General features: G+C 49.0%; 1 protein-coding gene across 4 annotated transcripts; it reads right to left on the bottom strand.

Annotated features, from left to right (window-relative positions):
- Positions 1-359: 359 nt before the first annotated feature.
- On the bottom strand, positions 360-12,383 carry VPS11 (VPS11 core subunit of CORVET and HOPS complexes; the record flags this gene model as incomplete). 4 transcript variants are annotated; one of them, XM_081098557.1, is made up of 16 exons in its annotated part: positions 360-1,051; positions 1,147-1,369; positions 4,475-4,646; positions 4,777-4,979; positions 5,065-5,204; positions 5,437-5,598; positions 5,705-5,893; positions 6,257-6,403; positions 7,128-7,314; positions 8,157-8,308; positions 9,267-9,468; positions 9,899-10,146; positions 10,722-10,885; positions 11,282-11,417; positions 11,515-11,622; positions 12,123-12,383. In XM_081098557.1, 16 exons carry the CDS (start codon positions 12,381-12,383, stop codon positions 887-889), a joined length of 2,859 nt encoding a protein of 952 aa, XP_080954683.1. In that variant the 3' UTR covers positions 360-886. The 4 variants fall into 4 exon arrangements, with proteins under 4 accessions (XP_080954683.1, XP_080954684.1, XP_080954681.1 ...); XM_081098558.1 differs by having other exon boundaries at positions 11,515-11,649; positions 12,183-12,383; XM_081098555.1 differs by lacking the exon at positions 12,123-12,383 and having other exon boundaries at positions 11,515-11,983.
- Between the last annotated feature and the right edge of the window lie 638 nt (positions 12,384-13,021).

Here is a 13,021-nt window from a genome sequence, read left to right as displayed (position 1 = left end):
CCTTTGCAGACCTTTTTATGCTGCTTGTCCTCCGGTACCGAGTACCTTCCGTGAAGGCAGACTTAGGCCCAAGGCTCTTACCAGAACCTGCTTCCCACCTAAGTATTTTGTCCAAAGAACCACAGAGCCAGTCAGACTAGAGAGCAGAACTGTTTGGGGGGCCTCAGTCCTGGGAATTTTGCGGCGGCTCTTCAGTAAGCGGGACCCTACAAGATGCCACAGGCCCCGCCCATTTACTGAACGTCTTAAAGCGGTCTGTGAAGGAAGTGGGTCGTGGAGCTCTAGGAATGCAGGGGAAGAGAAGTAATTCTACAGTAAAGAATCAGCGAGTCCCCAGAATAACTTTATCAACCCCGAAATCAGTTTTTAAAAAACATTTTTTAAATGCTTTTTTAGTGAGGGAGGGAAACAGTAATGAGAGCAACACTGATAGGCTGCCTGTTGCACGCCCCCTACTGGGCAATGAACCCAAAACCAGTCATGTGCCCTGACTGGGAATCAAACCAGCAACCTTTCTGTGTATGGGATGACACCCAACCGGGTCACACGGGCCAGGGCTGAAATCATTTATCTATAGGCTCTGGGAGCAAGGACCCAAGCACAGACTGGTGCTCTCGGATGGAGAATAAAGCAGCTATTGCCTATACTTGGAGGTTGTTGAGGTGCCCTCCCCCAGGGTTTGAATAATCAACGCTGCTCAGAAAGTTAACAGGAAAAACAGTGGGCTGGCCAAAGAGAAGGCAGGAAAAAAATCCCCTTCAGTCCTGAAGGCTATCACAGCAGAGGCCGGGACATGCCTGCCTGACTCCTGGGCATTAGCTCTGCCTCAGTCCTGTATTCCTGCTGCTCGGCCTCCATTATCACCCCCCTCTTGCCCTCAAGCTGTTCAAGTGCCCCTCCTGGAGTGCACAAGCAGGTCCCGCTGCAGCCCAGACTCCAAGCTTCCAGCCAGCCTGGCCGTGGGAGGGTCAGTGAGCAGGGTCAGTTTGTTGAAAACGCCTCGGCCGAAGTAGTCAGCGATGACAGAGAAGCTGTCGTTGGAGCACTTGAGCTGTGGGAAAGAAGAAGGAATCAGAACTGAAGTGCCTGTTTCCTCAAATGGGCTCCCCTGCAGTGCTCCCGACTCATCTAGCCACTCTTTCCAACCTGGTGCTGGAACTGGTCGTGGAGGTCGCGTTTCTGTTCCTGGGCCCGTATCATATCCATGACCTTCCGGTTTTCAGGGAGGCAGGTGGGGCAGTCAGCATCACTTTCCGAGTAACTCTCAAAGCAGTGTTGGTGGAAAGAGTGTCCACAGAGAAAGTGGACTGAGGGCAATTCCAAGGCACTGTTACAGATGCTGCACTTGGTCTTCTGGAAAATCTTCGGACTACAGGCAAGGGAGACCAGAAAGGAGTGGCAAACAGTGAGTGCTGGGAGCCGGTCCATCCTTGCTGTTTCAAGAGACCTGGCATATATGGCATATTTTTCTTAATATGTTTGCTCACCTTCTTGGCACTATGTGTTTTAACCAAGGTCACCTCTCTGAGAAAGGTTGTTTCCCCAGGTAGGGATTTTCCCCTGAAGTTAGGGAGGGAATAAAACCCCTTAACTAAGTGCCAGGCGGGTAATTAATCACTTTAACTACGAACAATCATGCTTAAGCTACATAATCTTTACTCCCTGGAATGGAGATAAGAAACGCCCTAACCTTTGGAATAGAGATTGATAGGATTGGAATCAACTGGTATAAATACAGATGTAACAAGACAACAGGACACAGAACCTAGACACAGAACCTACACAGAACCTAGAGACAGAAGAACTTCGCTGGAGAGAACATGGCAAAAGATCCTGGACAGAAACTGGCCACAGAACCTAGAGACAGAACCTAGCGAGAGAACCTGGCTGAAGAACCTAGAGACAGAACCTGGCTACAGAACCTGGATAGAACATGGCAAGAGAACCTGACTAGAACCTGGTGACTGAACCTGGCTGGAGAACCTGGACAGAACCTGGCTGGAGAACCTAGCAAGAGAACATGGACACAGAACCTGGCTGGAGATCCTAACCAGAACTTTGCTGGAGATCCAGACCAGAACTTGGCTGGAGATCCTGGCTGGAGATCCTGGCTAGGCTGCTGATCATCTGAACGCTGTCTCCATGTCATTCCTTCTTCGCCGACTCCGTCACACCTTTGGGGACCCCTGGACCTGCTGGGGTTGGACCCCAGCATCTGGCGCCCGAACAGGGACCCTAGGTAAGCCCCACTCTCGGGATGGATAGGACTCCACCGTAGGAAGAGGGTGGATAGTCTTTGCCAACTCCGTCCACACCTTTGGGAACCCCTGGAACAGGATTCCCCTAGGTAAGCCCCCTCCCCCCCCCCCCCAATGAGAACCCCACACTCAGGACGGATAGGACTCCACCAGGGTACTGCAGACCCCCCTATAGAGGATAAGTAGGGTAAGAAGGTGGATAGTACAGAACTTAGAATGAGAAGATGTGCCATACTGAGTCCAAAGAAAGAAGACTCTGTATTGATTCTTAGATTGAGAAGATGTGCCATACTGAGTCCAAAGAAAGAAGACTCTGTATTGATCTTTAGATTAAGAAGATGTGCCATACTGAGTCTAAAGAAATAAGACTCTGTATTGATCTTTTAACACATATGCTTGCTAGCAGAGGAATTAAGGTTACTCCCAGTCAGACAGAACATTTTATACAAGAAGTATGTCCATGCTTTTCTGAGGAAGGAAAGGTAAATGTAAAGGCATGGGAGGAGGCAGGCCCAAGGAGCCTTATCCTTAACCCCACTGCAGCCTTTCCACCCCGGGAAAGTGCAGGATTGGCAAGCTCTCCCTGGGGTGATAGATCAGGACTCAGGTAATAGTGGAAAGCGCCAATCCTACTCTTAAAATGGATACAAGAAAGCATTTGGGGTTTTTCTTTTTAATGCCTGCTTTTAAAAAATAAAAAAGGGGGAATTTGCTGGGAGCCGGTCCATCCTTGCTGTTTCAAGGGACCTGGCATATATGGCATACTGTTCCTTTGGGGACCCCTAGACCTGCTGGGGTTGGACCCCAGCAAGTGAGGGCAGGGCCCACAGCCAAGCTGAGAGAGAAGGCAGCTGGAGTCACTAAGGAGAGAGATCCAGGCCCTGCTCTCCTTACCACCTTATGAAGGTCAGAAAGCAACAGTGCTGGGCCTGCAGTGTCTCAGCATGTTCCAGGAAGCCCAGCCACCCAAGGGATACTTTTCTCTTTCAGCCTCACAATTGCTACAAAACTGTTTTCAGGTCTTTACTCAGATGTGGCCCTTTCAGAGAGGCCTTTCCCGAACACCTTAGAAATTCTCACACACACACACTCCTCACCCTTACTTCCTTTCCTCAATTTTCTTTTTTGAACTTAACACCATCTAACATACTATAACATTTTGCTTATTTAATATGTTAACTGTCTGTCTCTACCTCTACAATGTAAGCTCCACTGTGCTGCTAACAGTACTTGGGCCTGGCCAGCATGGCTCAGTGGTTGAGCATCTCTCCATCTCCCTTCCTCTCTGAAATCAATTAAAAATATACATATATTAAAAAAAAAAAAAAAGAACAGTACTTGGAACATAATAGGGCCTCAGTAAATATTTGTGGGATTGTTCTCTAATAAACATTTTACAATATTAAGGGCAAATAATATTTAAAGAGTTAGCATTAATGTCTACTATACATACATATAATCACTTTTGTTTTTCTTTTAAAAAAGATATTCTTATTTACTTGAGAGAGAGGAAGGGAGAGGGAGAGAGAGAGAAACATCAATGAGAGAAAAACACTGATCGGCTGCCTCCTGCACACCCACTACTGGGAGTTGAGCCTGCAACCAGGCATGTGCCCTGACCGGGCAACCTCCTGGTCCATAGGATGATGATCAACCAACTGAGCCACACTGGCCAGGCTACTTTTTGTATTTTTTTTTTTTTATATATATGTTTTCACAGAGAGGAAGGGAGAGGGCTAGAGAGTTAGAAACATCGATGAGAGAGAAACATCAATCAGCTGCCTCCTGCACACGCCCTACTGGGGATGTGCCCGCAACCAAGGTACATGCCCTTGATCGGAATCCAATCTGGGACCCTTCAGTCCGCAGGCCGACGCTCTATCCACTGAGCCAAACCAGTAAGGGCTTTGTATTTTCTAAAGCAAAGTTTTTACTTCTGACTGGCTTCTAACTACACAACTTAGAAGTGTGTTTAGATGTGTGTTTAGAAAATGTAAAATATAGAGAAGCAAATACAGAACGAAAAGTACCTATACTAGATAATATCCTCCAAAGCGCAATAACGATCGTTTTTGGAATTCCTCCAATAAAATATCTTCAAGCATGAAATGCTCAAACACACTCTGTATAATCTTTTGTCTTTGAAAGCATTTAATGACACCCTGTGAAGGACAAGGTTATCCCCTGGACCCCTCCACCTGTCCAGATGCCAGTACCTTGCCTTGAGCTCCTGGATCTCCTGGCGGATGCGGGTGGTCTCCTCTCGATACCGCCGCACCCTGAGCTCGTCCTGTGCAATCTGCTGGCTCTGTTTCTGCAGTTTCTGGACCAGGTAGTCCCGGATGACAGACAGGGTGGCGGTGGAGTTGTGGGCCAGGGTCTGCACCACTGAGATTGGGGTCCAGGAGGAAACAATGAACCGAGCAGTACCCACTGGACAGGGTTGAAGTGCTCCTGCCCCAGTGCCCCTGATTTTCAGCAGTTGGCACCTACCTACCCACCCTGTCCTCCCGAGTACCTAGAAGTGGTGGCATGAGGTTCTTGTTCTCAATATGCTTGAGCACAGCTGCCACGTACTCCTTGCAGTCCTCCTCCTTGCGGGCAAAGTAGCTGAGCGCCTGTTCCCACAGAGAGGGCTCCTGCTCCCCATGGCGCTCGCACACCTCGATCACCTGCCGGTACTGCTCATGCTGCATGTAGTAGTGCATCATCTGCTGATACCTATGCGAGGTCAGGCACACCTCAGGGGCTGTCCCTGGAAAATTACTTGGACCCTTCCCGCTTCCCTGACATTCCCCAAACTTACAGCTTCCCCTGCTCGTAGAGGTGCAGGACCCCATCCTGGAAGTCGTGCATCTGGCATAGGACCAGGGCCTTGTCAAAGACGTTGCAGAAGCGGCCACTCTTCAGGAGGGAGATCGCCTCTGCGTGAAGCTTCTCTTTGACCTGGGGCAGGAGAGAGGAGAGCTGCTGGACATAAGGGAAAAAAATCACAAGGCCTCTTGGGGGAAGGCAAGTCAATTATCTCTTCTCCTCAGTCCAATCTCCTTCTTACTGAGGACCATTTGCCCACCAATGGTGAGGTGTTATTGGTCTATAGAAGGCAGCCAAAGCAACCACAGAAGATGGAAGAACTGTCTTTTCTCCAGTACCTCCTGCAGTTTTTACCAGGCCTCACCTGTGGATCCTTCTCATGGGCCCAGTTCTGTAGTCGTAGTTCAAGGAGTGTGTCGTAGATGCCCTGTGGTGAGTCAGGCTGCACTGCACTCATGTGCTCTAGGAAAGCTTTCAACTCTCGTGGGTTGTTGGCAAAGATGGGGATGAACTCCTCTGAGTTGGCCTAAGATGGCAATGGAGGAGAAAGGCGGTGGAGTTAGTGAGCTTGGTACCTAAGATGCCCCAAAGGTGATCCCTGCTGTCCAACAGCCATTCTCCCAGGGCCTCACCCTGCGGCCTGGTGACTCCCTGTCACCTTGACCTTCAAAGCTGGGCCGATAGTTGGTACAAAGTCCCTTCAGCAACTGGGTCATCTGCTCTGGTATGTGGTGCATGAGGATCTTGCCATAGCGCTTCATGTTGCTCTCTGCCTGCTCAAAAGGCAGCTTGCCAATGTACCTAAGGGCTTCCTGGTAGTTCTGTGGAGATGTAAAGGGCAGAGTAAGGGCATGTTCCTGTCTCACCCACTAGGAGAGAGCACTGTCATCATTCCCAACGTCCTAGAGAAAGAACAGAACTATGAGTCAAGAGTCTCCCCTAGTGCCCTGACCTGTGTACTCAGTGGTTAGAGCATCAGCCTGGGTACTGAGTTCAGAAGGCAACCAATCTATGTGTCTCTCCTCACACTGATGGATGTCTGTCTGTCTGTCTCCCTCCCTCCCTCCCTCCCTTCCATTCTCTCTAAAAATCAATGAATAAGATATCCTCCGGTGAGAATTAACAAAAACACACACATGAAAACACCTCCACGAAAATGAAGGGGAAAAAAGCGTCTCCCCTACCTTAATGTCCTCTAGCTGGATCTTCAAGTACCACTCGTGGTGTGCATGGTGCTCGGCCAAGTAGAGGGCGTGGGAGTAGTAGCCAGCCTGCCGCAGCACCCTGATGGCTGTCTCCACGTCAAAGTGGACTTCACTCTCGCTCTTTGTCTGCCGGGAACGGTAGACAGCATCACGCACAGAAGAGGGTGTGGTCAGGGAAAGGACAGGACACATGCGTCTGATTCAAGACCAGATTCTTAAGATAATAATAAAGTCCACACTTTTAAAATAGTATGCTCCCCTGCCTCTCAAAAAGTTCCTAAGAGCCAAAGTTTTCCTCTGCCCCTACTACTTAGAGCAGTGATGGCACACCTTTTCAGCTGGGCATGTCAGCATTTTGAGAAACCCTAACTTAACTCTGGTGCCGTGTCACATAGAGAAATTTTTTGATATTTGCAACCATAGTAAAACAAAGACTTATATTTTTGATATTTATTTTATATATTTAAATGCCATTTAACAAAGAAAAATCAACCAAAAAAATGAGTTTGCGTGTCACCTCTGACACGCGTGTGATAGATTCGCCATCACTGACTTAGAGGGACTCCTCTGGGGACAAAGGGGTACCCCACTACTACTTCCCTGGGCTTAGATACTGAGGGAAGTTCTGGCAATATAAAGCAAGAAGGGAGACAGGAGAGAACTGGCGGGAAACGCTATTCCTCTTCCCAGTTTATAGGCCAGAGGGTCCTTCCTGGTCCCCAAATAAAGTCAGCTCTTTCCTCTCCCTACATCCTGCTGAAGAAGGGCAAGCCCTGGGGGCGACACCTTGTGCTCAGTGGGGGCCTCAAGGGATACCCTTTCTGCTCCACCCCCCGACCCCCGCCTGCACCTTGATGAACTCCTCTAGCCTCAAGCTGTCCTTGAGCTTGGTGTAGCAGTTGAGCAGCAGGGTGGTGTGGTCGGCATTGGCCAGGGACTGCCGATGCAGGGTCTGCAGGTAGGCAGTCAGGTTGTGGATACGCTGGGCATCCAGAAACTTGCGGATCACATATGATGGTTCCAACTTTCCAATGGTTCTAGGGAGACACATGCATAAAGAAGCATCTGGATCAGTGTACTTTTCAAACTTTCACATGCATAGGAATCACTTGCAGATCTTCCTTTTTAAAAAAATATTTTTTATTGATTTGAGAGAGAGGAAGGAAGAGGAATAAAGAGACAGAAACAGTGATGAGAGAGACATATCAATCAGCTGCCTCCTGCATGCCCCGCACCAAGATCGAGCCAGCAACCTGGGTATGTGTCCTGACAGGGAATCAAATCAGGGACCTCTTGGTTCATGGGTTGATACTCAACTACTGAGCCACACCAGCCGGGCACTTGCAAATCTTCTTAAAATGCAAATTCTTTTTCAACAAGTCTGCAGAGAGGCCCGAGAGAGCCTGCATTTCCAACGAAGTCCCAGGTGATATTGATGCTGCTAGACTGTGGACCACATGAGTATCAAGCCTCCAGAGTACTAATTCTTAAAGTTGGCTGAAAACAGGAATTCTAGAGAAGTTGGGAAAGAAGCTAGAAAGGGTCTTAACACCCCTTATTAGGGCAGGAAATTCCAAGAATTAATACCAAGGAAAGAATGTGTGGGAGAATTAGGTAAAAATGAATATTAACAAAGGCCAAACTGCAGTTTAAAATAATAGGTGTTCATCAGCTCAATTGCATACTGGTCATGTAATATTTCACCCTAAACATTCTCTTTCCACATATTGTCTTCTCCCTCAAGGCATCACAGTTTCTGCAGAAAAAAAGGAAGGTTCCTGGTGGAGTCCGTTTCCTTCCCCCGAGCACAGGTATTAGCCTATCTGGCCGCCTATCTCTGCATTCAGAGCTAAAAACCCTTAAGCACCCTTTGACTGACCGGATATACTGTTGAACTGCCCCATCATGGTTGCCCTTGCTGTAGAGATGGTCCCCGTACTGCATGAAGATCTGGGCCAACCCATCACTATCCAGGTGCTGGCTCTTGGCCAGGTTAATCGCCATCTCAAATAGGTTCTTCTTAAACAGCATCTGGAAGGAAAGAGATTGGAAAATTGGTAGATGCAGTCCTGAGGTGACACCTCCCCAGAATGAACCCACAACACACATGCCAGACAGTCCTGAAGTTCCTATCTGCCTAAATCCTAGCAGGGTGAGACCTGATACCCCCAAGACCAACATCAGGTTATCTCCTGAGGCTCTTTGCAGAGAGTGGACCCTGAAAGTGGGCTCAGGCTCCTAGCCATTACTTCCCTCTAGCAAGCATGTCAGACTCAAAGGCTAACACGGGCCAAATAAACAAGATTGAAGTGTATGTGGCTGCAAAAAAAACTACAGCTTCAATTTTCAAAGAAACCTAGGTTTGTTTCGATAGAGACATGCTGGATACAAAGGGCTGAAATAAATGAGTCATCATTAACATAAAATAATAGAACATTTTAATAAAAATTAATATTTTTTCTTGAACATTAACTTACCAGACACTGAGTAACTGCACAAATTAATAAGCAAATAAACCTATTTTCTTGTTCTCCAAAAGTGAAATATTTCCTGTTGCGCACACCAAACAAGTCAGTACAAGACTAATAATGTGGCCACTGGCTGCTAAAATATTCGCTGCCAGTGTAAGGGAAATGAATGCAACACGATTATAGCAATCAGTCAGTTATAGTTCGTTATTAATAATTATGTATTACAGGATATTGTAAAAATTAAGAAATTTCTATTAAAACATTTCTTACATACTATTATATTGGCTGAGCCACAACAATATTCATTATGGGCTGCATGTGGCCCACGGGCTGCGAGTTTGACATGCTTGCTCTAAAGCCTCGTCCCAGGCCATTTACCTTGTACTTCTACCCCAAGGGAGCTGAGTAAGGCTATGACCCAAAGAGAAGGATACACTCTGGCCAACGTGTCTTGGGAGCCTGTCCCTACAGCAGTATCTGAGTGCCTATGGCCAGCGCTGGGAACCTGGTGGCCTTGCCTCCAGTTTGGTCTGTGTGTCCTTCTCCTGCAGTGCGTGGACCCGCCCATCCCGCGTCAGCACGTACAGGGAGCCCCACTCAGCAAGCACATCCACTATATCCTCAAAGACAGCGCTATAGGCTATAAACTTGTTGCACAGGTCATAGATGTTGAGAATCTGCTTGTCGGAGCTCTGTGAGTCCCTGTTGGTAAACTCTGACCTGTGTGGGAAAGAAAAAGCACCAGACATTTGTACCTTCTCTGCCTCAGCTTCCCCTCTATTTCCTTTCCAATGGCCACTTTGATTTTTTTATTGATTGATTTTAGGGAGAGAGGAAGGGGGAGAGACAGTGTTTTTGACTACTTAATCCCTCCTTCCTCTGCCCCAATTTATTTTTACTAAAGAGCACAAAAATCAATACCATGTCCAAAATTCTCTGGAACATTCTAGGGCATCAGGACTGCTCAACAAATGTCTGCAGCACAACACATTTTTCAGTGTAAACATTGTAACTGATTCTAGGTGTAAGCACAATCTACATAAAACCGAAGTAGGAGACTGACAGGATCCAGGTAGTAGGGTTTTTAGATCAGGTCAATTCTGGGGATCAAGCACAGCCCTCTCCCTTTCCCTTTCCCTGGAGTTCTTACTTGGGAGAAACCTTCCGGTCACGGGAGACAATGACAAGGTAGCCTCTGAACCAGTGAGCAATGAGTTTATGGCCCTCAAAGGCGAAGCAGGGCCCGCGTTCATCAGGCTGGTACAAGTAGACACACTCATCCCCGGCCACAATGAACTGCAGGTCCTGAGAAGGGTCACTTAGGGCAGAGCAGCGCAGGCCACAACCGTGGGTATCCAACTCCACACGAGGGCAGTCCTTTCCAGAAACTATATAGGACTTCGAGAAGTAAGAAAGGGGTTATCAGGCACCCTCTGGGACGGCGGCATCTAAGCCTTCCCCAAGGTATTCCCATCTCCGTACTAACTCTTTCTCATTCTCAGCCCCCTAAGACTTTCCCTGTCGCTTGCCTTCTCCATTAGCCATCACCCATCTACTAAATACATAAGCAGAGACCACCTTTCCTCCTCCTGTATATAGTCACTATCTGCTACAGGAATTCTGCAAGTAAGAGAAATACAATCTTTTATTATTTTATCAAAAGACTATTCCTGAGAGTAGGCTGTTATAAATTAGGAGCAACAGGATCCAGGGAAGTAAAGCAACTTGTCCAACGTCACTTCACAAGTTAGTTAGAAAAAAAATTCAGGTCTTTTCTTACAAGCCCAGAGTTCTTTTCCTAGCTCTAACTCTTCCTACTCTCTCAAATGAAGAAATAAGCTCAGCAAATGACTCGAGGCTACATGATGACAAATGTCAGAATCCTACCTCTCATCAGCTCCTATGATAGCTCCCTAAGCAACGGAGAAAGAAGCCTTTCTCACTTGCCCCTAACAGTGGAATCCTGGTCATACCTGAACGTTCTCTGTCGTCACAACAAACAAGTGAGTGTTCTTTCCCGCTTGGCGAAAGGCCAGTCCAGTTACAGGGTAGTTGCCCTTGTGCAAAATCTGGGTCTTGCTATGCCGGTCCCGAGTGATGTCTCCTTTGTTCAAGGTAACGCTGCCATCCGTGAACCCTGTACAAGAGCAGGAAACGACTTCACTGAAGCTGCAAGGCCAGGAAGCACAGAGGGAGACGATCACTTGAAGCATTCCTCAGAAGTGATGAGATCTCTCTCCATACCCAGCTTCTCCAATGGTTAACATGGACATGGGTACTCACTGACTCATTTTTCAAAGAACAAAACTAAATCCTTTCCTATTCCAAATCCTAATATCTCAGAACAAGGTGGTCCCATGAAAACAATAACGATGAGCTGCAGAAGCAACTCTGAAAAACATCTACAAAGAATCCTGGACTCTGATCTGGAAATTACTTCCCAGAGTCCGTCGGTGTAATTAAAACAGTGTCTTTCCAAAAAAAAAAAGAAAAAAGAATCCTGGAGCTTTAGCTTTGCCCTCTCTGCGCTTACCGATGGCCATAAAATTGAGATTTTCATGGACAGTCAAACAGGACACGACAGTGGGCTCTGTTCCAGGGATGGCAGGGAAGATTCGAGTACAGAGTGGATTGCCACCATCTCTCTTCTCGAGGTTCCAGATTTTCACCTGTGGGCAGATCTCAGATGGATGAATGCTAAGCACCCTCCAGCAAACAAACATTCCCAGACCTCTGGGTCTTTCCCGCTACCTTCCCAGGACTCACCAGGGGGTTGATGCCCTGTTCATCCTCACCCACAGATGCCAGAATGTTGTGCTGCTTCAGCTGGTACAGGTGCGTCACCCGTAGTTTGTAGGCTTGGAAGCCCGAAAGCTGGAGGGAGCGGGACAAGAACCAGACCTGACCTTCCATATGTGCAGCGCAGTCAAGGAGCCTCCTCTCCACGGGGACTTACATTTAGACCAGAAGCCAGATAACAACTAACATACATGCAGCTCTTCAAATTTTCATGGATTTGTCCATATTATCTCCTGGGCTCCCTAGAGACCAGAGTTTGGAAGCAGCACCGTGAAGAACAAAGCAGCAAACTCCTACTCTCATTTACCTGCCGCCCCCATATGGGCAGCGGAGACAGCGACACCTTACATACTCATCTTTGAAAGCCAACCTGCACCCTTTCTTTGATCTTAAAATAACTCTACTGCAAGCCGGCATTTTACACCCTTTTACAGATAAGGAAGTTGAAGCCTGGGGAGCGTCAACGATTGCCGGGGATGACTCAGTTGGCGTGTGAGAGAATGGCCTTCTTCCAGCCCTCAGACCACAGACGGCACCCGGCGCCCACCGACAGGAGAGGGGCAGGCGGCACGAACCCTCCAAGGGGCCGATTCCGTCCCCGCGGGGCCTCCGCAGGGGTCCGGGAGGGACAGCGCCAGAGGAAGGATATCTCCGAAGACAAGGCTCCCTCGGCCTGAGTCGCAGACAGTGATGCCAGGAGGGAGGCAGAGGAGCTTGGAAGCAGCGGGCCCAGCGGCAGGCGCGGGCCCGGGAGCGGGCCCATCGCTGCCCAGCGGTTCCTTCACCACCTCCTTGTCGAAGAAAACGAAGCGCCGCCACTGCAGGTAGGCCGCCATCTTGGCCCAAGCCCCGGCCTCCAGTCGGAGGTCACGTGAGAGGCGCCCGGAATCACATGACTCACAGCTTCCTGGAGCCTGAAGGCCCGGGCGCTCGGGAGCGGAGGGAGAGCTTTCCCGCTGCTGGAGAGTGGGCGGGGCCTCTGGGAGGGCGGGGCCGCGGAGGAGGGCGGGGCCGCGGAGGAGGGCGGGGCCGCGGAGGAGGGCGGGGCCGCGGAGGAGGGCGGGGCCGCGGAGGAGGGCGGGGCCGCGGGAGGAGGGCGGCCACCCCGCCCACCCCTTGAAACCCGCACTTTACCATTTGCGGCCTGAGACTGCGCTGGCTGAAATGCTCTTAAGAGCTGGCCCTTGCCGGCAGGCGAGGCTCGGTGGTTGGGTGCCGACCTCTGAGCCAGGGGGCCGAGGTTCCATACCCTGTCGGGGCGCATCCCTCAGCTGCGGGTTCGATCCCCAGTCGGAGGCGGGAGGCAGACAATGGATGATCCTCTCATCATTGATGTGTTGATGTTTGTCTCTCTCTCTCTCTCTCTTTCTCCCTTCCTCTCTGAAATTAATTTTAAAAAATATTTTAAAAGCCCAGGCACTGAGGGATCAAGATGAGGAATATCTACACAAAATAAATACTCAGAATTCGGTGG

Source organism: Myotis nattereri (genome assembly GCF_964212035.1).
Source record: "Myotis nattereri genome assembly, chromosome: 9".
In the NCBI taxonomy this organism is placed as follows: Eukaryota; Metazoa; Chordata; class Mammalia; order Chiroptera; family Vespertilionidae; genus Myotis; species Myotis nattereri.
Note: the sequence above shows the minus strand (reverse complement) of the source record. Positions and strands in the feature narration are given on the sequence as shown.